The sequence below is a fragment of the Antechinus flavipes genome, chromosome 3 (genome assembly GCF_016432865.1).
Source record: "Antechinus flavipes isolate AdamAnt ecotype Samford, QLD, Australia chromosome 3, AdamAnt_v2, whole genome shotgun sequence".
Lineage (NCBI taxonomy): Eukaryota > Metazoa > Chordata > Mammalia > Dasyuromorphia > Dasyuridae > Antechinus > Antechinus flavipes.
This window is the reverse complement of record NC_067400.1, coordinates 387,494,237-387,522,065: the sequence shown is the minus strand read 5'-3', so window position 1 is coordinate 387,522,065 and position 27,829 is coordinate 387,494,237. Positions and strand designations below refer to the sequence as shown.

Here is a 27,829-nt window from a genome sequence, read left to right as displayed (position 1 = left end):
AATAATGGTGCTTGGTCATGTTCACCTAGCTTATGCTCTGATAATGGAAAAGAAAAAACAGAAAAGTTCTACACCCTGTGGAAGAGGGAACCAAAAAGACCAAACACCTGTATGTTGGAAGTTACTAAGGGTATCAGTGTAATATTGGCAGCAAACTAAGTAGTTCAGACTAATGGTATTTATTATATATAGTAATGTTATAGCAGAATGATACCACCTTTTACAGCCACATTTACAATAGAGCATAATTATTTTTAAAGACAAAGAAATAGATATCATATATTATGAAGATTGCCAGAAAAAAAGTAAAAATTTTGGGTTCAGTTCCAGCACTTAAAAATGAAAACTTCCAGCTACTACAATGACTAGAATTTTCACTATAAAACAACTGAATACATTTCTTAATGGAAAACACTAATAGTCAAAAGAAAATAGAGTTTACTACTAAAAGTTTTAATTAAATGGAGAGAAAATTTTTTAAAATCCCTTTTTATTTAATAAGGTTGTCAGGATAAGATAGCATTTTATATTGAAATGCTTCCTTTTTCTTAATTATCTTGTAGAATTTAGGAAGACAACTGAACCTTTATAAGTAAAGAGCTATTGGGGAAAATGTCATAAAATCTATTGTTCTGTTTCTAAATTCCCACAAGATAAAAATGACAATTTTCTTTTATTATTATTATGATTATGATTATAGCTTTTAATCTACAAAACATATGCATGGGTAATTTTTCAACATTGACCCTTGCAAAACCTTCTGTTCCAAATTTTCCCTTCCTTCCCCCCACTCCCTCCCCTAAATGGCAGGTAGTCCAATATATGTTAAAATATATGTTAAATTCAATATATGTATACATAAAAAGGACAATTTTCTAGAGACATTTATATGTTCCACTAATTTTTTTCATTATACATTGCCAAAAAAAAAAAAAAAAAAAACCGGATTGACAACTTCCACTTTCCCAAAGTCTGGCATGGATTCAAGGTAAAACAAGTCCTTAATCACTTTTAAATGTCTTTGAATAACCCTTAGGAACTGCACATTTATGTTAAAATAGTGACAGCATAGGTATCAAAGAGATTTGACTTAACGAGTAACTTCACAAATCAAAATTATATAATTAAAAATATAATGATGATTTTTCTCCACAAAGAATACTTCTTAAAATGTTACCAAATGATAAACAAATATGTTATCCCATTTTACAGATAAACAGTGTCATATAGGGACATTAAATATCAACTTAGAAGACAATCAGGTGCTCTATATTCATATGACTTTTGAAAGTAGAGCAGCTAAAAATAAGCTACTTCTCATGAGCTAGGGCTTTGTATATTAGATCACATTGACTTATTATATTAATAGTCTAAAGTCATTTTACTTCTTTCACCTGAAAATGCTGACACGGGTACTTTAACCTGAAAAATGATTTAAAAGTAAAAGCATCAGTTCATTAAAAAGAAAAACAGGTAAAAAGAAAAGGATTAAGGTGAAGATCTCTTTTCATTTGACAGGTTGTGCTACTAAGTATTGTATAATCCCTCTTAAGTTCATAATGCATTAAGTAGGCTGCATAAAATAAGAGATTTGTAGGATCATCAATTAGAGCTGTATGCAACTGTAAATATTTCTAGCCTAATTTTCTTATGGTACAAATGAGACTCCTGAGACCCAAAGTCTGGGGTGGTAGTGGATCAATTGACTCCTGATGGTCACACAGAAACTAAGTGGCAGAATTGAGAACTGAACACCCAAATCTACACTCTTTCCAATATGTCACGCTGCCTCTACTATTGTTAGTCTTTTCTAATTATAATTTTAATGAAAATTTCACAATATATAGGAGTCAATTTTTAAAAATATTATTTTAGAAGAAGTTTCTTCAGAGCTCCTGAAAGCCACACCAACAAACCATAAGCAGGCTCTGCTTGACTGGAAATGTACCACATGCAAGCCTCACAATTCACCAGTGTCACTTAGGAAAAGCAATTTAGCTAAGTCAGAAAAAGTCAATCACCAGGTGACTCATTTTTTGGCTGCAACAACTCATGAAACCATCAATTAAGATACTGTGCTCTGCCTAAGTGGTCTGAGTTCTCATACTAATTACATTATGGAACTTAAAAAATATTTCAAGATTTAATTTAATTAGCAATTTGCAGGCTGGAGTTCACTACAAATTTAAGTTACATAATTCCAACTGGACCTTCACTGAGGCAAGGCAATTTTTTTCTACTTCCCTGATCAATTCACTGTGCCACTTAGCACAGTGGCTTTTCTAAGCCTTTCATGCCTCCTATGGCTACTCCCCTCCCTCCTTCTCTCTCTCTCTCTCTCTCTCTTTCTCTCTCTCTCTCTCTCTCTTTCTCTCTCTCTCTCTCTCTCTCTCTCTCTCTCTCTCTCTCTCTCTCTCTCTCTTTCTCTCTTTCTCTCTCTCTCTCTCTCTCTCTCTCTCTCTCTCTCTCTCTCTTTCTCTCTCTCTCTCTCTCTCTCTCTCTCACTCTCTCTCTCTTTCTCTCTCTCTCTCTCTCTCTCTCTCTCTCTCTCTCTCTCTCTCTCTCTCTCTTAACAGCAGAGGACCTTGACTTATACTTGATACCATTCCATTCTATTTCTCTGAGAAACTAACTATCCTCTATCATCCCTACTCTCATTCTTCAGTCTTTCACTATCTACTGGCTTTTGTCTCTACTGCCTATAAACATACTCACATGTTCTCCATCCTTGAAAAAATCTTCATGTGATCTAACCATCCAGGATAGCTATTAAAACTTACATTTCTCTTTCCTTTCTTGGCTAAACTTCTTGAGAAAGAAGATTACAATTAGAATTCCTACTTCCTCTCCCCTTACTCTTCTTCTAAAGTCTCTGCAATCTAGTTTCCAACGAAATCATTCAATTGAAACTTGGGTTTTCAAATTAATAGTTCCTTAATTGTTAAATCTAATGGCCTCTTTTCAATGTTCATTTTTTTTAACCTTTCTTCAGCCTTTGCTATTGTCAATTATTCTCTTCTTGATATACTTTCTACTAAATTATCTCTCTACTCAATAAATAAACTAGTGCAATGGCATTCTCGCTGGTCCTTGAACACAATGCTTCATCTCCTTACTTCCATGTTCATTCTTCTCCCTAGGATATTTTTGTTATACTGATAAGATCAAAGGCCCTTTTATTTAATAGTGCACTACAGTTAAAATTTTAAAAGAGGAAAAAGTATTGGTTTTTTGTATAGCTAAGCTAATTACTAACTATTTTATAGAGCAGTAAGAACTAAACTCATATTTTAAGGGTCACATCAAGTTTAAATGAAAAAACCAGTGGTTAGTTATTATGTAAAAAAAAAAAACCTTTGTAAAAATCTTGGCAGATATCATGGGAAGGGAAACAGAACATTTTCTTTTTTTTTTTAATTAACACAGACTTGATAAGATATTTTTAGAGCAGGCAAATATATGGCATATGCTGGGTATATTACTTTGTATAGGGGCATTAAAAGCTTATTTTTAGTTTTAGTTTTTAAAATGAGCTAAGATTATCTTGCAAACCAACAATTATGCTCTGCTGGCATGGCTTTCAAGAAATCTGTAGGAACTATATTATATATAATATTTTTTTCTCTATACCAAGAATATTATAATGGTGTTTTTTAATGCACTACAACTAACTATATGTAAATTTTAATATTTATAAATTAATAGATTAGTAGAAAGGGGAGAAATCTCTTGTTTAAATCATGATTCAACCTGAGTTATGATTTGGGGATTCTTCTGCTGCAACTTACAAAAATTATAAAATTTTTAGGGCACCACAGAATTCATTTCCTAACCTATTAAAAGATATCTGCACAGATTACTAAATGGAATTTACAATTAAACTAAAATATTCTCAAGATTTATTGGAGGGGATTAGGTGGCGCAGTAGATAGAGCATCAGCCCTGAAGTCAGAAGAATCTGAATTCAAATCTGGCCTGAGACATTTAACACTTCCTAGCTGTGTGACCCTGGGCAAGTCACTTAACCCCAATTGCCTCAGCGGGGAAAAAGATTGGGGGAGGAAGAAAAGTAGGAGAGAAAATAAATGTTGTTAATCTAAAAAAATTAACTAAAAAAAGAATGAGAATTTATCATAATATATGGAACTTGACCACCTATAAAACAAATATGTCATAAAGATTTCTTCCCACATTCATCAAACTCATCCTAAGAGCTGAAATATATAAAGTACTTTGAAGTTTACATGAGGTTTTTCTAACAACTTTGTGAGGTAAATTGCCTAATTACTATTATCCTCACTGATGAAACTGAGACTTGGATAAGTTAAGGGACTTGTCTGTGGTCATCAATTCAGAAAATTTTAAAAGCTGGGATATGAAATTAACTTTCTCATTTCAAAGTCTCATGTTCTTCCCACCATACCATCCTACTGCCAACCTAAATAAATATACTGAGTTTAACTGACCCAGTTTTAGTCATAGTCTTATTATTAATTTATAATGCTAAACATGCTATTTTATTAAGGGAATAGCTGGTCAATGAAAAGTTTAGAATGGGGACGTTTTTAAATTGACCATGACTGATGTTTTCAGTAGGTCAGTAGGACTTATTTTAAAACAAAATACCCCTCTCTATCTCTTGTTTACCACAAAAATTTAGATTTTCTGAATTTGTTTCAGAGACAGTTCGAAAGAATTGTTCCAAATATGAAATTAAATGAGTAATATAAGCAAATATAAGTAACTTGGTAAGGTTTAAAAAGAAATGGTTTCAAAGAAAAGTAAAGTTTTGTATTTTTAAAAAAGCATAAAAAGATTAAAGAAGAGGCAGAAATCTTATTTGGTAGTCATTTAAAAGTCATGTGATTGGGTAACTTTCTTTTTTATGTAAAGAAAGTAATTCCTCGACATGGAGGTCAAAGTATATTAATTGATACACAATTCTTAAGGTGAAATATAATTTTAGCAACTAATTAAAATCACTACATGATTGTTTTTAAAATATTTGTTTCTTTACTTTTGGTGCATCAAAAAAAGAAACTCTACTGATCAATTATGACTTTATAGCATACAAATGATAAAGTGCATACTTACTATTCCAATACCAGAATGATTTCATTTGAAGTTTCATAGACTTCATGGAGATTAATCACACGAGAACTGGATTCTGTTAATTCTAGCACAGCAATTTCATGTAGGATTTCTGCTCGACAATCTTGGCCTCTTCTTCTCTTCTTTAGAAATTTAGCAGCATATTCTTGGTCAGTGGATTTTGAAATACATTGTCTAACCACAGCAAACTTTCCTCTGAAAAAGGAAGAATATAATTATGTTTTTTAAATCAAAAAACCAGATACAGAGTAATTCATCTAAGACCATCAAGATTTTTTTTTTTTTAAGTTTTGTTGAAATAATCAGAGTTAAATGATTTATCCAACTATTAAGTATCAAACGTCTGAGGCTGAATTTGAACTCAGGTCGTCCTGATTCCAGGATGGTATTCTGTCCAATGGATGAAACAATAAGCTAACAAATATGTGCAATCAAGCTATATACATGATAAATAAGAAATAATTCAGAAAACACAAGAAAGAAAAAGTTTTGGGAAAGGCTTCCTATAGATGATGAAATTTTAATTGAAACTTTAAAAATAAATGGGGAAATAGGGATAACACAAAAACAGAAGATATCAAAAGCTCTATCTTAACAAAAGAATCACATTCTCATATATATGATACAATATATATCTTTTTTTCAAGATAATAAAGATATTAAAAAAGTTAAAGTATCCTTTAAAAAACAGTAAGAATTTGTAATAACAATTATGATCTTAAGGCTGCATTGTAATGTCATAAATTATCAGAATCGGGAAAAAAAAACAGGATTAATATTCTTAAAAACTAAATATTAGTAATGATGATGATGGTGATATAGCTAACATTTGATAGTACTTACAATATGCCACACATGAGTTATCATCTCATTTTAATCCTCACAACAACCCTGAAAAGTAGCTGTTATTATCTCCATTTTACAGATTAGGATATTGAGGCAAACAGAAGTGAAGTGACTTGCCTAGAAGTATCCGAGGACACAGTTGAATTCAAGTCTTCCTAACTCCAAACCTGATGCTTGTTTGCTGAACCACAAAGCTGCCTCAAGTAAATAATAATTGGGCCCAAGATTTTAATACTATTCAATTAAACAAAAATTTGTTAAAGACCTACTACATGCAAGGTACCCAGGCACTGGGTGTTTTACCCAAAATAAGATCTTCTCTCAAAACTGTCAAATTTTTATTTGTAGATATTTATAGTTGTATATTCCAGGAAGTATTTTAAAGGACAGTATGATGAAATAATTAGAGAGCCTGCTAAGGCATCACAGAAGACTTGAGTTCAAGTCCCAACACTGAAAAATAATGCTAATGCAAGTCATGTAAACTCTCATTCCATCAGACAATTCTTAAAGGCTACATAAACTGCCAAGCTGCATCAGCATAAAGAGTCAATTTTCTTACTGAAAGTGCCTCATACCATACCATGAGTCTAGTCTCAACCCTCTCTATTTTGTAAATCAGAAGCCTGGTACCAAAGCTAAAATTTTCATTTATATGCTATTAAATTAGGTTACTTAAATTGCTTTAATCAACATATCAGGTAATCTATAGCCAGGTAATTAATTTTTCTTCTACTCTGAAATGCTAGTCATATTTAAAAAGTGTAACTGGCATCCTGTTCCTAAAACAAATTATTCTATATTTAATTGCAAAATTTTGGATTAAATAAAATGAATTACACATCTTGACATCTAAAAACTTTTTCTTAACAATAATTCTCAATGCTAAATGGCTTTGCAGTTAGTGCACAGCATTCTACAATACACAATCAAATTTGAAAGATAAAAAAAAAAAAACCCACAAAGGAAGTTAACATTTATTTCTGAATCTGCCTCACCCTTCCAACCACAAGAAGTTCTAAGAAAACTTACTTCAGTTTAAGAAAGAAAAAACCTTAAACTTTACCCAACATATTCTAAAAAAGAGGAACAACTAAAGTTTCTTGAGACTACTCAAAATTTTACTAGTAACTTGTGAATGTTTTCCTTCTGTTTACTTAAGTTATGGTGGGTTTTTTTTTTCTGAAATATTTTGTGGGAATGAAAAACAGATGAATGGAAAGCTTTATCATGCATCATCCATTAAATCTGTATGTGTCTGCACTTTAAAACGTGCAAAAATACTAACTGCAACAAGATCCTAATTTTTATTTCCCAGACCCAGAAGCCAACTGAACTTGGTAAACAAATTCCAACAATATTTTAAAAGTTTAAAAAAGGAGAAGTGTCTGTAGTTTCAATTCATCAGTGTCAAAAACAAATCAGTATTCATTTTATGAATTATTGTCCTATTCTAACTAAATGACAAGATTGTTTTTTTCTTTTTATGAGAAGGGAAGAATGAGCTAATACAATGGAGAAGTTAAGCACTTTCCATCTTTTTATTAAACAAGTACCTTAGAACTATGCAAGTATACTTACTACATATTTAACTTAAACCAATGATTTTTTTATTTCTAATGGTGCCTCATTTGCAAAAACAAACAAAAACACCTTTAAAATTAATAGTTCAATCATATATTATCAAGGTTAAGTACTCTAAATCTCTCAAACTGTCAAAATGTTCTAAAGTTCCTAATCCTTTCTCCTGTGCCATTGATACTACCCCTTTATTCCAATTTTCACCTTCCACTTCTTTCTCCTACATCTCCATCTCTTATAGGTCTACTATGTGCTGAAAAACAAAACTGTCCCTCTACCCCTTCATGCCAGCAGTCTACTTTTGACCTGTCAATGCCAAAGCTACTCTTGATCCAACACAGAAGTTACTCGCTATCCATTTGCAACATGCAACTCCTTGCGATCTGCTTTCTAAACCTACTGAAACTGCTGTCTGATAATATTCCTAATCTCTCCAAATCTCATGACCTTTTCTTAATCTGAAAACCATCCATCCTCCTTATATTGTATCTTTATAGCATTTATCACTGCTAACTATACTCTCCCTGATATGATTTTTGCTTATCTTCCTTGATAAATTGTTCCTAGCTTTTTTTCCTTATCATCAGTCTCACACACAAAAATCATTAGAGATGAAGGAATCTTAGAGTTCACTAAATTTAAACTCAACATATACAGATGAGGGAATATCATCTATAAGATCTTCAAGGACTTGAGCACTGTGTTCCACCCAAGAAGGCTGAGCCAGGGCCAGAATTCAAGCAGCCAAGCTTAATCAATGACCTTTTCCTTCTAGGTCTCCTTTACTGGCTTCTCTTTTCAACCCATTAAGTTTGCTTTCCTGAGCTTCTATACCCTTGTCTTTGTCTAAGCTCTCTCCCCAGACCAAATTTACAAATATCCGCTAGATATCTCCACTTTAATATTCTGCTAGCACATCCAATTTAACATATTGTCAAACTAAAACTAAGTTGTTAAATACTTATGGACAAACTCCTGATGTTAACTCCTTTAATCTCATTTCATATGTTCTATTAGTTGTTAAAGATCCATTCACTCTACCTTGTAATATTATTCTCTTCCTTCCTACTTTTACTGCCTAGTACAGATCTTTATTGGTAAACAGGTTAAACAGCACAAGGCCAAACAAAAATCTATGGGGTACTCCACTGGAGACCTCTTCCGAAAGAGACAAAAATTGACTACTCATTAGATCCTGCTATTCAACCAGTTTCTAATTCTTTTCAGGGTCATTTCTCTAACCCTTTTCAACATTAGTATAATGAAAAGCTTTCTTAAATGCTTTGTTAAAATTATCTGCCAGTCCGGTAACAAGAAAGGAAATGTTAGTTTGGCAAAAGTTGTTCTAGATGTCACCTTATGTTATACTTAGTGCTTTCTTTCTAGATGATATTCAGGAACTAGTCCTTTAATGGCACGTACTGGAATGTTTCCACTAAGCAAAGTCCAACTCGCTGGCCTGTCTTCTCAGCCCAATTCGTTGTATGTCAAGGTGATGTGGGCAGTTCTGCCATTCCACAATCCTTCTTATGAATTCCACAATCTTTCATAGATCACAGATTATGACTTGATAATCACATTTGCCAACATTTTCAGAACTCTTGTGATATCCTTCATCTGGGATTGGGGATTTGAACTTATCAAGGGCAGTTACTTGCTTTTTTATTCTCTTCCTACTTATCTTGAATTTAATTTCCTATCAGCCATTTTATTCCACTATTTTCAGACCAAAAATAATTTTCCTTAATGAGAAAACAAAAGAAAGAAAGAGCTAAGCAGTTCTGTCTTTATTTATCATCTGCTACCATCATCTTGTTTATTTTAGTCTCAATCTTCTCCTTTCTGTGATCCTTCTTCTTTACCCATTACAGTTAACAAAAAATAAAATGTACAAAAACAAGTCCTCACATACTACTAAAGATAAGTCAATATTTGTCAACATATTTAGGCAATAAAAGAATATCATTTTTATGTTCTTTTTTTCAATTAAATACAATGAACTAGGTCTACTTCCTGGGATATCAGACAAACAGTATCCCTTAAATGCCCTTGTCTGCACTTTTTTATGACTCAAAGATGTACAGTTGTCTTGGGATCTATAACCTGATTATAGGACTCTATTCAGAGATACTATTGCATAGGTAGATAAACAGCAAAGGTCATGACTTTAGTCATTAAGAATATGATTATTCCCCTCCATTGTGAGAGTTAGAGGCAAAGTGTCCATCAAGATTTGGGAAATCCACATAAAGATTTTTGGTCATCTCTTCATTCCAGAGAAGAAGTCTGAATTATTATGGTATTATGAGATAAAAATGTTGATATTATATAATATTTATATTTTATGCATTTTTGAGTTTCTAAACTTTGTGCCATCTGTTGACCTTTGTGTGTCTTTTGCAGTTTCCACAAAACTTCCCAAAAAATTCCATTTAATTTTTTATGCCAATCTGCAACATAGCAAAACCAAAATGGGAAAAGTTGCATTGTAGAAGATATATCCTTCACAGCAAATCAGAAAAACAAATTCTATAATTCACCACAACAATTAATGTTCATGAGTGTTCTTTTAGAACATTTCCTTTTTAAAAAGGAAAAAAAAAAAGCCAAACCAAACCAAACAAAAATAATTAGAAAAACAATCCCATTCCATCATTTTATTTAACGGAATGATACTACTTTCTGGCACCTATGAAGTTGTTTCCTTACCTGCCCAGCTCTTTAGATGTGAGCATGTAAAAATTGTGAAAATTTTCTGTTTTTATTGGAGTTTGGATAGCTGTAGACAGCATGCCTGAGAGACTCCGGCAATCAAATCTTCTTCTAGACATAATTGAATAGAAAGATATTCTTCTCTAGTTGCTGATTTTCACCTGTAAAAAAAAATATAGAACATGCTAATTTAAATGTAATTAGAATACATGATGCTATCTCACAGAAACAGGATATGAATTATATTGTATAGTCCCAAATATAGTCATAAGATAAGAGAGGAAAAAAATGAAGAGACAGATAGTATGAGCTATCACCTTTTCAGCCCATTTTTTAAGTATACTTATAAACTCAATTAGCTTTATTCATTTTCAGAACATAGCTAAATAAAATTCTTTAAAATCCTTCTACCTATCTTAATTCACCCAACCCTCTCACTCTACACAGGAGGAAACTAAAGTACAGTAAGATTAAGTGAATTGTTCAGGGTCTCATAAGCAGTAATTGAGCTGTTATATGAACCCAGGCCTTCTGAACCCAGACCCAGTACTTTCTGCTATGCCACTAAATTTTCCTCTTTCAACTCACTATGATGCTAGAACTCTAATATAAACTAAACAACACTGAGCTTCATGTTTCAACCTGAGGAAAGATAGAAATGAAAATTAAATGGCAAGAGGTCATTTTTTTGATATATGCAACCACACATTGTATGTGTTGCATTCACTAGTAGATCCCACTACTTTTAAATTATTGAATTAACTTATAGGAAGAAACTTAACTTATATGACTTCTGCTGCTTAAGTCCTTCTCACTAGCTCAGGCCATCACTATCACCTAGATTAATACAGCAGACATGCTTTCTGGCTTTCCTGGACTCTTCCCCACTCCTTTCCATCCTATCCATAGCTGCTAGCCATTTTCCTTGAGCTCGGACCTGACTTGGCCACTTCTTCACTCAATAAATTCCCATGTATCCCTATAACCCCTAGAATAAAATATAAATTACTCTGTTTTTTGAAGCCCTTTACAGTGTGGCTCTAACATGTCTTTCCAGCCTCACTGATAACACTTCCACTTCCCCACAATCTCTATGGACCCTAACAAATCAGCCTTTGCTCTATTCCTCACACATGGAATGCATTTCTGAATGTTCTGTCTTCAATTCTACTTCATGGAGTCCCTTCAAAAACTTCATTCAATATGTACTTCATGGATGGGGAAAAAAAATAAAGTAAAAAGTGTTTGGCAGAGAACAAAAGAAAACGAACAAGCAAAGAAAAGCTGGCTAGCTTTGAAAATAATGTGTAGTTTTTATTATATAGGTTTTCTTGAAATGGAAATCGTTGTTTTGTATTAAATCCTCTCATGATTTGCTATGTACGTAGCAATGGGTTTTGTTTTTTTTTCATTTTGTATATAAGTATAATTTTTTTAAAATTTACATGAAGTTGTACTTTATGCACTATCTTTTCTTATTATTGTTTTTTGCTGAGGCAAATGGGATTAAGTGACTTGCCCAAGGTCATACAGCTAGGAAGTATTAAGTGTCTGAGGCTAGATTTGAACTCAGATCCTCCTGTTACTCTTATACCATCGAATTGCCTCTATGCACTATCTTCTACAGAGTCTTCATCTGTTACTGTCTTCCCTTCTTAACTATTAAGTAGCATCTGGTAAGTTGATATTCTTCTTTATATGTTTCCCCTTAGAGAATACAAGTTCCTTGAGAGCAAGAATTACTTAATTTTTGGTCTTTGTATTGTTAGTGCCTACAGGCATAGTGCCTGACATTGATGGGTGATTAAGAAATGCTTATTGATTATAGCATGGAATTCAGTACACTGGATGTGTTACATTTACAGTTTTTTTTCATTTCTCAGAAATTACCACAACTCCTCAGACCCTCCTCCTCTTCCTTTAGGGGTGTCTGGGGCAAATATATCTTGAGTTCTCAAAGTGTCTGTAATATGACAAAAAATTTTCTGACTACCACTATATCAGAAATCTATATTAGTCTGTGAATGATGTCAACTCAGACTCCATCCTACTGTCTTCATCCTCCCTCTCTGAAATCCAACTCATGTGCATGTTATGACAACATCTCACTGATGCCAAGGTCCTTTGTGAGAAGGAAGGACAAGCAATAGCAATTTATTTACCATTGTCTCCAATGGTAATAGCAACTTTGTAATAGCAACTCCTGCCACGATGTATAATAAGGCATAGGAAAAGGAAAAAAACCAAACAAACAGCACATCTTGGGGTGCTTTTCTAGTTTCTCTGAATACCAATGCTCCAGAAATAAGGCACACTCATTCCTTCCAGAGTAGTTGGCACCTGATTCTCAACCAACTCTGCCTTGAGGGCATTCTATTCTATTGTGGTATTCTATTACCTACAGATGGCAGTCATAGTCCTTTCTTTTCTTTGAAAACTTTAGCCAAATACTACTCCCAAATGCTAGTAAAGGTGAAATAAATATGCTATAACCTATGCTGATCCATTACTAAGATCCCTGTTATTTTTGCCAGCCATTTTGCTAACAGGATTCTATTCCTATCAGTCTTTAAAGGTCATTAAATCCAACTCTTTCATTTTACTGATGAGGAAACAAGCTCAGAGAGGCAAAGTGTCTTGCTCACTAAAGTCAAATTATAAAAAATGGCTGCACTGAAAACTTTAATTTTGGGCTCTCATCTGTCTGTCTGTCTGTCCCTCCCTCCCTTTCTCTTTCTCTCTCTCTCTCTATCAACCTAACACGAGCCTGCAATACCTTTTCTTTTTTTAAAAAAATATTTTATTATATTTTCAAATCCCCATTCTTTCCCTCTCCACCATTAACAAAGAAAAACAAAATGTTCCCCAAATAGTCAAGCAAAACAAATTCTTACATTTGCCATGTCAAAAAATTTGCTTTAATCTATACATGTGGGCAACATGTTTCATCATGAGTCCTCTTGAATGGTCACTGGGCTGATTGTTCTTTACAATATTATTACTGTCGTAATATCTCTGATTCTGCTCACTTTGCACCAGTTCGAACAAGTGTAAGATCTTTTAACAGTGACTTCACTAAAAAGTAACTCCAGAAGACCCACAGCTGAGGCCACCCACACTTGCTCACTGGTATTGCCCATATATAGGAGAGGGCAGGTCTGGTCCTCCTTTTACTCATTTTAAGACAGGATGTCAGCTAAAGTTTTTCTCACTCTGGGCACATTAATCATTTGGAGGGGAAAACCAGAAACTGCCACTGGGCATTATATCTAGATAAGATCTTGATCTCTTTGAAGAAGATAAATGTTTTGTGGACCAATAGAAGAGAGGGATCTGGTGCTTAATTAGCAGTTCCCAGTTGATCTCAATGTAAATGAAGGTCAAAAAGTAAGTTAAAACCAAACATGAACAACTGATTGGCTTAAGATCAGAAAAGGAGAACAAGCCAGTATGTGGCCATTTTAATTTCTATGCAGAATAAATCACAAGAAATGCCAGGCTAGATAAATCAAAAGTCAGAATGAAGGTTGCCTGGAGAAATATCAATAATCTCAGATATGCACTCCAGTGGAAGAAAGTGAAAAATTCTGAGGTCCTTGCTTTGCTGTCCCTGGGCCAGGGTTGTGCTGCTTCTGGGATTCAGTGCTGGGCTTCCACCCTAGTTCCACAGACCTTTTCTGCTGATCCTCCAAGTTATCTTTGGTATTTCTGGGCTAAGACAGAAACCACCAGTACTGCCACTGTTACAGAGGTCCCTGCTTTGCTGGCATGGGGCCAGAGGAGGGGTAGTGTAGCCTGAAATGGGACTGCAAGCTGCATTCTCCCACCCTGCTGTCACAGACCTTTTCTGCTAATCTTCTAAGTTGCTTTAGCTAGAAAATGTTCTACTCTGTCTTTTTGGATGTTCTGACCCTCTAAAATTTGTTTGGGAGAGAAGTTAGGTGACTTCCTGCCTTTACTCTGCCACCATGGCTCTACCCCAGCAAGAAGAATTAACAACCAACTTGATGTGGGTAAAAGAATAAAGTGTAAAAGCTGATTTGAAATTTAACATCAAAAAACCTAATTCTTGGCAACTGGTCCCATCACTCTGTGGCAAAAAGAGGGAGAAGAAATGCAAACAGTGTCAGATTTCATATTTTTCAGATGAAAAATCATTGCCAGAAAAACTGGCAAATCTGAATGGCTTACTAAAAAGCAGAGACATCACCCTGTTGGTGGCAAGATCTGCATAGTCAAAGCTATAGTTCTTCCAGTAGCACTCACTGTGAGAACTGAAAGTATAAAGATAGCTGAGCACTATAGAACAGATGCTTTTAAACTGCGGTGCTAGGGAAGACTTCTGAAAAGCCTTTGGACAGCAAAGAGACCAAATGAGTCAATATTTAAAGAAATTAATTCAGGCTACTCACTGAAAAGTCAAATACTGAAGTTAAAACTTAATTTTTTTTAAATCCATTTAATGAGAAGACAGGACTCATTAGAAAAGACCTTGATGTTGGAAAAGATTGAAGGCAAAGGGAAAAGGAAATGGCAGAGGAGGAGATGGATGTATAGTGTCATGGAAACAATGAACATCAACTTGGATAGATTTCAAGAGATAGTGGAGGATAGAAAGGTCTGTCTGGTGTATTATGATCCATGGGGTCATGAAGAATCAGACACAATTTTTTTTAAAAATATCAATTTCAAGCCACCAAAATCAGCAACTGTGAATAATATTTGTTCAGAAGATGTTCAGCAGCTGGCTCTGAACCTCTTTTTCTAATAAACAGCACTGCCCTTGTTGCTACTCTAAAAATTTCTATCCCTAAATTCATGTGAAGGATATCGTCAGTCCTGAAAACCATGAAATGTACTGTCTATAGAAGTTCTGAAACTGTCTCTTGCTGGAAGATAATAGTCTGGTCATTTCGAATCTATCCTGCAATGGTTAACTGGATCAAGTTAAAGACATACTTCTTTGTTTTTCCAGTATGAGCCAAGGGGAATCCAAATATATCAGTGAATCCTTTTTAAACCTGCCTAATGATCTTCTGGCCAGGCTAAGAGAAAATGGTATCCAAAGGGTGATGTATATTCATTGAGCAGAAGCGCTCATGTGAATCAGATAAGCAGAAGAACTTAAGCAGGTGTTCATAATGCAAAACCCCATTCAAAAAGTTCTTTCACTACTCCCTGACTCTTAATTTTAAGATGATATGCCCCTTCATAGGTTCAGATGGTATAAATGTCCACTACTTGAATTCTAATCAAAATACCCACAATCATTGGGAAAAGAGCACCTACAAATGGGGAAATTAATTTAGTTATTAGTAAACTGGTAGAGGGACACTTCTCTTCTGGAGGTGGGGGGTGAAGATATGTATTAACAACCAGAAGTTGAATACTTAACCTTTGTTTGCATTTATTCTCACTGTTGGGTTATGCAGTGTAGAATACTAAACCTGGAGTCAAAAAGTCTTTTTCTGAATTCAAACCTGATCTCAGACATTTTTTAGTTGTATGATCCTAGACAAGACATTAAACACTATTTGCTTCAGTTTCCTCACTTGTAAAATGTGCCAGAGAAGGAAATGGCAAACCACTCTGATATCTTTGCCAAGAAAACCCCAAATGAGGTCACAAAGCATCATACACAACTTAACAATATTCTAACAGTTGTCTATGTTTCCTGATCACTTAACACTAAATCCTACCAGAAAGAATGAACCAAATTTGAAGTCTAAGGGACAATTATAAGCACAGTATAGAGGAACTAGTCCATGTATTGCTGTGAAAGATCCCTCACAAGGCTTGTCTTTTCAGTGTGAATTCCTTCCAATCTCCATTTAAGAAGTGTAACAATTGGGATAGCTAGGTGGCACAGTGGATAGAGCACCAGCCCTGAAGTCAGGAGGATCTGAGTTCAAATCCAGTCTCAAACACTTAACACTTCCAAGTTGTGTGACCCTGGGCAAGTCACTTAACCCTGATTGCCTCAGGCCTCCCCCCCAAAAAAAGTGACAATTGCTGAAGTGGAAGCCTTTACTATCTCTTAACAAGGAAAGACAGTTCTTGCTTAGAAAAAAAAACAATCACACTAGTCTAAATTCCAACCAATGCTGGGATCATCTCAGTGACTACAGCCTAGATACCACTTTGAATAGTTATGTTTATATTCTTCAGAATGAAGTGTCCCATAAAACCTTCTGACTTCTCTACCAGCAAAAGTCTCATATCATGCCAACAGTACCCCTGGGATATCAATTCTCTCTTTTTTCTGGTCTAGACATATGTGGAGGAGCTAATCCCTATTCTTGATCAAAATACCCCAAATCAAGCAATTCCTAAGTGTCATCCCCCTCTGTTCCTGTTGCTCGTCTTGTCAGACTTGACTCCTCTAATCAGAAACTATTACCTAATTTATAATTATTAAGCATTTAATAAATATTAGTAAAATTCCCAGAGAACTTTCTCTAAATGGAAAGTTCCTTGTTTTCTCTGTTCAGTCCAGTGGCCAAGGACATCAAAGTTAAAGTTTATGATGAACCAGGAATCTCCATTTGCTTCCAGCTGAACAGATCCAGTTCTCTTTTATCTTCTACTATTCTTCTGTGTTTCCAAGCACAAGACCATTCTCTTGTTCAACCAAATGCTGAATTAAAATTTGAGATATTTACTCAATCAGATCTACAAGCACCAATTCTTTAATTCTTCACTTAACTCTTTCCTAAATATCTTAATCCAAATATACCTTTGTGGTCCCACATGGTTCATGGACTAATAGCAATGAGCTTCTGAGTCATTTTCTTAACATTATGATTCCAATGTGAGTATTCAAACATGGCTAAGAACCTGGTCTTTAAGCAGCTATATCTATTAACAACTGACTTCCTTTTTTCATGGAGGAATTGCTTAATCATTCAGTTCTTCCTACTTTCCTCACTGCAAAATTACTTGAAGTATTAAGAAGATGCAGAACTGAGTTTTCAAAAAGGACTTCAAACTGGTCAAGTAAAACCAGTGTGTACTCCAGCTGCTCCTTAAAACATGTCCTGCACCAAGTGTAATTTAGGGATAGGCATGAGGCCTGACACAGTTTTCAGCAGTGAAGGAGCTGCCAAAATTATATGATTTGGCCAACTCTTGTTGAACTAAGTTGTCACTACTTAAAACTACCGCAGCTATTTTCCGTAAGCAGTGAACCATTTTCACCAGGTAAAGAAAGAGCACATCCATACTACTTAAAGAATTATTAAATGTGGACTTCAAATACCTATAGGGTGATGGAATTTTCAGATTATCTTATCCAAAATATAGTGAAAACTCTCTCTCTCTCTAAATGACCTTATCACCACAGATTCAACTTTATCAGAAACCCAAAGAAGGGAAGACATAGACAAGATACAGCTTCACTTTTGGTGTGTGCATTGGGGACAAGACACAGATGCATTATCATCTGGAAAATTTAGAAAGTTTAGTCAAGCAGACTTTCCCAAGTCCCTGAGGCTTCCCTGGTTTGGACTCTCAACCTGGATACAAGTGAAACCATTAGTGAAAAAGTTCTTAAATAGAGGTCTGCTAATTTTTTTTTTAATTTTCAAATTGTATTAGGAAATAATTTGGTTTCCTTTGTTAACCTATTTTATTATGCATTTAAAAACATGTTCTAAGGAATGCAAAGGCTTTAGAAGACAGCAAAAGGGGCTCATGACACACAAGATTAAAAACCCCTGACCTAGTGGTATTCACTTGCTTGTGGTTAGTCTAATTATCCAACAAACATAGTCATCATTCTTTTTTGACCCGACATATCTCAACTACCTACACATCACCACACACTCTGCTTCTCCTATCCCACCTCACCTCCATGCTATTTTGGCAATGGTAATACAAATGAAATGTATTTGTCGTCTTCCACTGACAATGTCCAAAATGACACTAAGAAGTAATATCCTTTTATAAACCAGGCCACAGACCAAATGAAACTATCTCTGGACCCACAGGGGAAAAGTTTTAGTGATATTCTGAGTAAGAGTAACCTAGAACAGAAGTCTCTCTTTATTCATGCTGAGCTCCTCCTATACCATCACCCTGGGAAACAATTTAAGGAAGGATACTTCTTTTAAGCTGAAGCACTGGGGATATGCCCTGTTCCTACTCACTGGTTATCCTTCCCCTTCTGCTATATATTATTTGCCTAGATATGAAAACTAGGGCAATAGGAGCAATCTTATGGTATACTTTACATACAGATTGGCAGATTATAAGCATAAATTCAGATAAAGCAATGTAGAGAAAATAATATTGAACTCAAGAGTCAGAACATAACATCCCAGCTCCATCATTTACTATTTGAGTGATTTTAGCAAGTCACTCTTATTTTTTGGGACTCAGTTTCTTATTTGTAAAATAAGGGAATTGAATTATATAAAATATCTTCAAAGTCTCTTCTAGCCATGAGTGTGCTGGGGCCAGCTCAAACTGTCTCCAGAGAGAGCTGAAAGTTAAATCTTCAGTTTAAGCATTTATGACTCAGCAATCAGCAAATACTACAAATCAGGGTTTGGTTTATCATTCTGTTGATTGTCCAGACTTAAGAAAGCAATGGAGAAAATGTTAATAGCACAGATTAAACTTTAAAAAGTGTGTAAAGCAAACATTGTTACTCCTTCCTCAAGCTGGATGTTAAACATTTACCAGCAATCACTGCTTTCAGCTCTAGAACTATGTTTCTAAGAATAGCATCTGTACAATTATAGAGTACTATTTGGAAAATAAATGTGTTCTCTTCATTCCAAAACAAACACGGATATATCTTTAACACATATATATTTGAGGACTGGCAGGGATGGAGGAGGGGAATTGTTAATCTTATAAGCCTAAAATGTCACATCATATTTAGAACCTTAAAAAGTCGGAATAAGGAAGTCCTAAATACTCAAAAGAATTTCAGATTTATCTTCCCCACATCTGATAAAAAATTGCTGCCTTGGCTGCCTTCTTCATTATACTAAAGACAAACACATGTTAGTAAAAGTTATATATTATTAATTGGTAAATATTTTGAAAAGCTACAGTAAAGAAAAATATATCACCAGATTTATCTGAACTTAATTATAGTACTACACTAGGTACCGTCCCATAAAGATGGTATTGATGGACACTGTGTTTCTATCAGGAGTTTTATGTGGAAAGTGACCCATTCGTAGAGGTATACTACCTAGCTCCCATTTGTCATTGTCCACGTGAAGTCAGAGCTAACAAATCTAATGGTTTTTAATAACTTGGACTATTGTAATAGCCTACTAATTCGTCTCCCTGCCTCATGTCTTTCTCTTCTCCAATCCAGTATTCACACAATGAATTAATATTCCTAAAACAAATAAATCAGGCCTGATCATGTTACCACTCCACTTTAAAAGCTCAATGGCTTCCTAGTTCCTTGAGGTTAAAAAAAAAGGCCAAAACCTGCCATTTGAGATTTCAAGCCCTTCACAATCTGCCTTCATTCTATTGTTTCATATTTACTCAGTTTACATTATTCCTCTCATTACACACACTACATTAGTCAAACTGTTTTACTTACATTTCCTAAATCCCAAATTCCACCTCCCACATTTGACCCTTTTCAAAAGTTGTTCCTCATCCCTATTTCCCCTACCTCCCTTTCATCTCCCATACCTGGAATATGCTCTTCTCCTCACTTCTGCTTCTTGGTATCCCTAGCTCCATTCAAGCAGGTCTCTCTTTTTTCTCCGAAGATTGTCCCCCCTCCATATTCATCCCTTGCCCAGTAAAATTTAAGTTCTTTGAGTGTATGCCTTTTCAAATTTAGAGTCTGACTAATACATTGTTGGTGGAATTGTAAATATATCCAGCCATTCTGGAGAACAATTTGGAACTATGCTCAAAAAGTTATCAAACTGTGCATGCCCTTTGATCCAGCAGTGTTACTACTGGGCTTATATCCCAAAGAGATTTTAAAGAAGGGAAAGGATCCTGTATGTGCAAGAATGTTTGTGGCAGCCCTCTTTGTAGTGGCCAGAAATTGAAAACTGAGTAGATGCTCATCAATTGGAGAATGGCTGAATAAATTGTGGTATGTGAATATTATGGAATATTATTGTTCGATAAGAAATGACCAACAGGATGATTTCAGAAAGGCCTGGAGAGATTTACATGAGCTGATGCTGAGTGAAACAAGCAGGACCAGGAGATCATTATATACTTCAACAACAATACTATATGATGATCAATTCTGATGGACCTGATCATCTTCAGCAATGAGATGAACTAAATCAGTTCCAATGGAGCAGGAATGAATTGAACCAGGTACACCCAGTGAAAGAACTCTAGGAGATGACTAAGAACCACTACATAGAATTCCCAATCCCTCTATTTTTGTCCACCTGCATTTTTGATTTCCTTCACAGACTAATTGTACACTATTTCAGAGTCTGATTCTTTCTGTACAGCAAAATAACTGTTTGGACATGGATACTTATTTTGTATTTAATTTACACTTTAACATATTTAACATGTATTGGTTAACATGCCATCTGGAGGAGGGGGTGAGGGAAGGAGGAGAAAAATTGGGACAAAAAGTTTGGCAATTGTCAATGCTATAAAATTATCCATGCATATAACTTCTAAATAAAAAGTTATTAAAAAAAACTTAGGATCAGTAGGTACTTAATAAAAATGCTTTTTGAGTTGAAATCTCTGGAGCAATGCTTGGGTAAGAATTATGCCTAACACAGGCTATAACTTATATTTTGTGGCTAAATATTTAAAAGGCCCAAAGCACATGGTAAGAAGCAACAACTGACGAACTAAAAAAAATTGATTTTCCTCCTACTTTACTATTTCATTCTTTATTCTCTTCTTTTAATCAATTCTCCATATTACTCATCCATTAAAAAAGAAAAAAAAAAGGCAGGATAAAATTTTTATGTCCAAGACTTCCAGCAATAATAATATGACCTGGTTCTCATCTAGATTACTATTTATACATTCTAAGTTTGAGGTTAGGTGATCAGGAATTGAAATGTGTATTAAGTATGACAAGCAGCTATAGTTATAGCTCCCCCCACCTCCACCCCCACCCACATGCTGAAAAGTCCCAAGAGTCCAAATCAAAAAGCTAAAGTAGTATTGTACTAAGTAAGATATTATCTGATAATTTAAGACTCCGTTAAATAAAGTAAGGGCTATTTTACAATCTTATCAGGAGATCTCCATTTCTCTACATAGCACTATGACGCATATAATGCCTACTCAAGTTAGGCCATCAATAACGACTATTTACCATTTCTCAAAAGCCCTGTAAGATTTACTGTTTCCCTTGCCCTATAAAGAAAGAAGGTTTAAGTACTATTATTCTCCTTTTACAGCTGGAGAAACTAAGGCTCAGAGCTAAAGCATCCTGTCCATGGTCATACTACCACTAATGTTGAAATTAAACTCCCAAACTTCTGAGTCTAAACTTCAATTCTCTTTCTGCAATAATAGGATTGTTCACCTATTGAGGGGCTACTATGTACTTTTGCTAGTTTGCTAGTCCCAATGTGAACAGTATAAAAAGCAAAAGAGACCATTATCTGGAGTCATAGCACTGCAAAGGAACAGCATTTGAATACTACTGCCTTTTTTTTAAATAGACATAAATAGGAAGGAGGGATCCCCTGAAAAATCTAGTTTTGGGGCAAACAATGCAGACTGGAGAACTGCTAGCCCTTGACAAGAGTAAAGGAGTTATTTCTGAAATCTCTGTCCAATCACATATAGGAGAGGTGATCAGACAACACGCACAAAGATTTAGGATGAGGAAAAGGAAGGAGATATTGGAAAGAGAGCTCATTGGCATTGAACCTACGAAGAGAGAGAAGAAAATATAAGCTTAGGTGATTTTTTACTTCTAGATTCTCATAAAGAAAAGGCTGTATTGCAATGCCATTTGAGCATTTTTGACCTAGTTTTTAAAATGCCTACACTGAGAGAAGCATAAACAGATCTAGTTCCATTGACAAATACAGGAACACTTCATTTAAATGACTACAGCTCAACTATTTTGATAGTTAACTGCCTCAGGGCTGAAGTCCCCAGAACCAGCCTCAGCCTTGAACTCTTTGCCAAGAAAGTGAACCACTGTGTTTTCTTCCTATTCTTTTCCTACAAGAAACAGCACTGTAATTGTCAATCAGGATGGACAAAGGCTGAAGAATGCATAAAGGCCAAGAAATACAAAGTGTTATGAAAAATCAGATCTCCGCTATAGACAATAAGTTATTCTTATTAAAAACTACAAGCATAATACTATACATTATACATTTAAGTCCATTAATTTCTGCATTAAAGAAGATAATACCATATTACTGTGTTGGAAAAAAAAACATTGCAATATTATATTACTATATGGGAGGGGGGGTGGAGTGAAGGAAGAATTGGACAGCAATGAAATAAAAATATTACATTAAAAATGAGGAAATATCTATAGTCTGATTATTAAATTGATGCTGTGATTAGAAAACAGCTGAGAGATATTTAGTCAAAGATACAAAGAAATCTTCAATATTTATCAAAATCCTAGTTAAGAAGCATGTGTGGAAGTGCTGCACCTGATAGCTCCTTAGGTGAAAAAATGCCCAGTCTAGTACATTAAAGCCTTCTCTAACCCCTCTTAATTCCAGTATTTTCAATCTTTAAATTATTTATCTTGAATATAGTTTGCTTTGTATATACCTGCTAGAGAACAGTCTCCACATTAGACAGTAATCTCCTCGAGGGCAGAGACTATCTTCTATATCCCTAATCGCTATCAGGCACTTAATAAATGTTTATTGATTGATAAAGTATGTTTGTTGATTTATTGCTACATACTATGTGAGTTAGAGAAAATTATTTAACCTCTTGGTGCATGGAATAATTTTCTAAGACTAAAATGAATTACAGATCTATATCAGTAGATAGAACTGGCATACTAGAGTTTACAAAAAAAATCTGAAAAATCATAGATTGGTGCAATTCCTCCTTCAATTAACAACTGCTCACTTAATATCTGTTTTGACTAAAAGATGAAAAACAATTAAATACATAATTATTCAATTAATGTTTTTAAACTTTGGGTGGTTAAGATCATCTTGACATTAATATCATTTAACCACAGTACATTACTATCATCTTGACAATAACATTTAACTACAGTACATTACATTATTAGTTAATAAAGGAAGTGAAATTAAACTATCAGTTTATCAAGGTAAGTGTAAACACTTGTTGAAAACTCAGGCAACAGGAAAATTTCACACATATGGTCTACAAGGTAGTAACATTTTGTCAACAATGTTGACTTAAAACATAGCCCTAAATGCACTGAAACACTTTTTAAATATCCTTGAATCTGAAAATTCCTGTCAAGTCAAGATATAAGGCACACATCCTACAAAAAAAAAAAAAATGCTAAAGTTTTAATATGTGGCAGTTTAGCTCAAAATTAAGGGAATGTTAGCCACTAGTTTTCTTGCTTGTACAGTTTGAGACAGGAATAGAAAGATTTGGTTAAGGAAATGCATAGTACTGGAATAATGCAGTTCTATTGTTTGAACCTTTTAACAATTATTCATTTCATATAACTGGTAAAACATTGCTGGTACAAGATTAATCATAAATTTTCTGAATGTAAATTGTCTATTGCCACAGAGCAGCAGACTTAAGATTTTTATACTATCTGGCATACTGGTTGGTCAATGAGTCAAATCTAGAGTTTCCTCAAAACTGATGCTGTCTTAACGGAACCATTTTAATTCACTATTTAGTCATCACACAAAAATAAAATTCAGATCTTCCCCCAAATTAATGTTTCTAAATTTTAAAAATAGTATTTTTAAAAATAAATTTATGCATAACATCTGAAGGCTTCTTTTTCCCATTATTTCTTAGGTTGTCTTGAACTTTTTAGGCCCATATTTTACAAAATGAAAAAATACCGGCTGAGAAATATGAAGGAAGTTTTTAAAAGGTAAGAATGCAAAGTAAATGTGAATAATTAAGATATTAGCACCTAAATACACACACACACACACACACACACACACACACACACACACACACACACTTTTTTTTTTTAAAGGCCCATCAAAATTCAACTAACTACCAGCAAGAGAGAGAGGAAATTGGAGACTAATTATTTCCTAAGGAGAAAGGCAATTCTACAGATATATTTTAACACTTATAATCCAAGAAATATTTTAAAACTTAAAAAATGAATAAATAAGCCTTAAATGCTACACCTAACAGGAGGTTATTTGTTAAAATACTTTTTCATAGTTTTCAATAAAAAAGTAAATTTACTGATATTAGCTTTAACAAAATAATGCTTTTGGACTTAGAAGTTTAATGACAAATTTTAGAAGGGCTTTGAATGTTTTTATAAATGTTCATTCACTTTCCACTTTGTCCAATATTTCTTTTAATACAAGGAATCACAGTAAAAATATATATTTGCAAAGATATGACAGCTTAATAGTGTCGACGAATAGCTATCAAAAAATCAGTTTCTGCTGGAAAGGGACCTTCAAAGTCACCTAGGTCTAAGCCCTTCATTTTACAGATGAAGAAAGAGCCAGAGAAGTAAAAGTCACCTAAGTGGTGGGTAACAAGAGTCTAGTTATCAACCCATGCCTCTTCTTCCAGTTGCAGGGCTCTATCCACCACACTAGGAAGGATCCTTACAAACTCTAAAATTTCATTAGCATTAAGTATATCTCATTACTTGATAAAGAAAACAATAAATGTGTCACACTCCTCTGGGTTCTGCTTTGGGATTTTTTTTTTTTTTTTGGCTATCTTTATTGAAATTTACTTAAAACATTTTGCCTTTAGATACACTGGAAGAAGCTGATTTCCTTACTGTACCCCAATATACAAACTGCTGCCTCTCTCCCACTATTTATGGGAAAAAAAAAAAAAAAAACTAAGACTATCACCGCTGCCAACAAGCATGTATTTTAATTGTTTTAAAATTTTACCTTGAATGATTCAAATGTGAGGTATCTGCCTAAAATGAGTGACCAAAAAAAAGTACATTTTTGTATATCCTTACTTGTAAAAGTTAGAATTTTTTTAAAGTTTTTTTTAAACTTCTTATGGAGAAGTTTGAGGAAAGCAAACCCAGAGATCCTGACTAAACAAGAATGAGAGAAAACAAACACAGTTAACTGAGGTCTGAGAAACCTCCAACAGGGTAAGCAAAAGGGGGAGTAAACTTTCATTAAATGAAAAGCTGGTCCCGTCACCTTGTAACGTCTCAATCTGCACATTCATAACGTGAAGAAAAACACTGCATTATAAGTAAACAGACATGAAAACACAGACGCTAATAAACACATGACAAGCAGAAGTGAGCTTCTCTCCTAACTTTAATCTAATCTGAGAACTTCAGGAATGGAAGGATGACACACGGGACAAAAAGTTTCCCACTTTAACAACTCTACTTTTCCCGCCCCCTTCCCCTTCCCACCCCCCCAAATAATCCCCTCCTCCCGGGTTGAGATACGAAGCTAGGAGGTTAGACTGGAAGCTCAGGGTTTGGGAAAAGAAATAAGGGAATGGACAGGATGTAGTGGGGAAAAAAATCCAAAAAGTGAATCAATCCTTCGATTCTGTCAAATTCTTTTCTAGAGATGTGCAAGTAGAAATTTAACGACCCGAAAAGGATTGGGGACTTATCCAGAGTACACTTTTAAATTTAATCTGTATTAACATTTTCTCAGTCACTTTCTTAAGCCTACACAATAAACAAAACAATCAATCAAGTTCTGACTTGTAGTGTTTGCCCGTTTTGGAGGTGTAAAAGCTCCCACAGAAAATTTAACACTTAGCCCACCCCAAAACCTCCGCCAAAGCACTAAGGACTTGAACTTGACCCCAAGTAGCTTCAGCTTACACCACACCACCTGTGTTCAGTCCCTAAGACTCTTCAGACTCTTTGGAGAAGCTGCCGCCTTGCCCCGGGCCAGCCGGGAGATACGATGGAGGCGAATCCCCCCAGCCCGTGGGATCCCGTGGTCCTGGGACTGGGCGGCGTGGAGGGTGGGCAAGAGCATAGAAAAGGGACCCTCCCTTCCTCACACACTCACCGGCAGCTTCCCACACACCCTGCCCCCTCGCGGGGGGATGCCCAGGTCCCGGACCAAAACAGGGGCGCTGGGGAGACCTAGAATCCTCAAGTTCTGAAGGAGGCCAGGACCAGGGACTCGTCTCCTCCGTCCCTCCTGGTGGCGACTACTTCGGCTGCGAAGGCGACAGCAACAGTAGCAGGAGAGGCTAAGGCGGCGACACTAACTAGATCTTACAGTTGAGGTTTGAAAACTCGCAGCCGCGTCGTCCGGCAGCCCAGCTCCGGGGACTCCGCCCCCTCCGTCCCAGCGAACCAATCAGAGTCAAGTTCAGGGGCGGAGCTGACACGTGACTGGGGAGGTATTGGGAGAGCTGGCTGGCGGAAAACTAGGGTGCAGCCCTGTCCCAAGCTGTCCTGGGGTGTCTCGTGGCGGGCGGTGACTTGGAGTCTGCGGAGACCACAGGCTGTGTGGGGGTAGGGCAGAGCTAATTGCAAGGAGAGAGGAAGAGGAGAGATACAAGACAGAAAAGAAGAGAAAGGGGAGAGAAAAGGAGGAAGGGAAAAAAGAGAGAAGAGAGCAGGGGAAGAGAGGAGGGAAAGAGAAGGAGGGAAGAGGAAGGAGAGAGGCGGGCAAGAGAAAGAGATGGGAGAAGAAGGGGAGGAAAGAGAGAGAGGAAATGCAAAGCTGCTCTTTGGGACTTGCGATCAGGAGAGAAGAGGTCAGGGCCAAGGAGGGATGCTTATTTTAGAAGGGCCTGATGCTCTGCTAGTCTCTCAGAGATGGAGTAAAATGACAAAAGGATTGGGATAGTGGAAGCGAGTGAGAACTTTGTGCGACTGGGGCACAGGCTTCTTTGCTATTCCCACAGCAGTGGGTGATTTGGGGGACTGGAGAGAGGCAAGGGCTGTGACATGAAAGTTCTTTGGTAGCATGGGAATTTGTGCAGTGAGATTGATAGCAGTAACTCATCCCTAGTGCCTCTTCCTCTAAATAGCACAGTGATTCTTTTTAGTTGTTTTTAACAGTTAAGGGGAGTGCAATTACCGAAAGCACTGATTATTCAGATTCTCTCAATGAATGAAAATTGAAATAGTAAGAACCATGGTTTATTACGTGAAGGAGGTGTTCTAAATAGAATAATTATACGTGGATATTTAATGTTCTGTTTGCAACAATAATAAATTATAAAAGTCCTTTCATATAGAGGTGCTGTGAAAAGACCAAGGTATGCAGCAGGTAAGAGCAGTGCTGTCAAGACAGTGACCACGAATCCATAAGGATCCATATATACACATACATACATACATGTAAAAGAGCACATATTGATGCAGTTTTAAAAGGTGCTATTTGTCTTATTGTGTTTAGTATTTATCCATCATATTTTAATATGGTTCAGGCCCCACACTGAGTTTAAAACCTCTAGGTTAGAGCACAGAACAAAGAGGCAGCAACAAAGAAGACTTTTAAGGATTTAG

General features: G+C 35.4%; 1 protein-coding gene across 1 annotated transcript in view; it reads right to left on the bottom strand.

Moving 5' to 3' along the window:
- The window catches only part of STK17B (serine/threonine kinase 17b), a 37,079-nt gene extending 10,497 nt beyond the window's left edge, over positions 1-26,582 (bottom strand). The window contains exons 1-3 of the mRNA XM_051985972.1: positions 26,373-26,582; positions 10,249-10,412; positions 5,095-5,307 (exon numbers count right to left, since the gene is read on the bottom strand). Of these exons, the coding sequence (XP_051841932.1) occupies positions 5,095-5,307; positions 10,249-10,370 (335 nt within the window). The 5' untranslated portion in view covers positions 10,371-10,412; positions 26,373-26,582. The remainder of the gene's footprint in view (positions 1-5,094; positions 5,308-10,248; positions 10,413-26,372) is intronic.
- Positions 26,583-27,829: the final 1,247 nt, after the last annotated feature.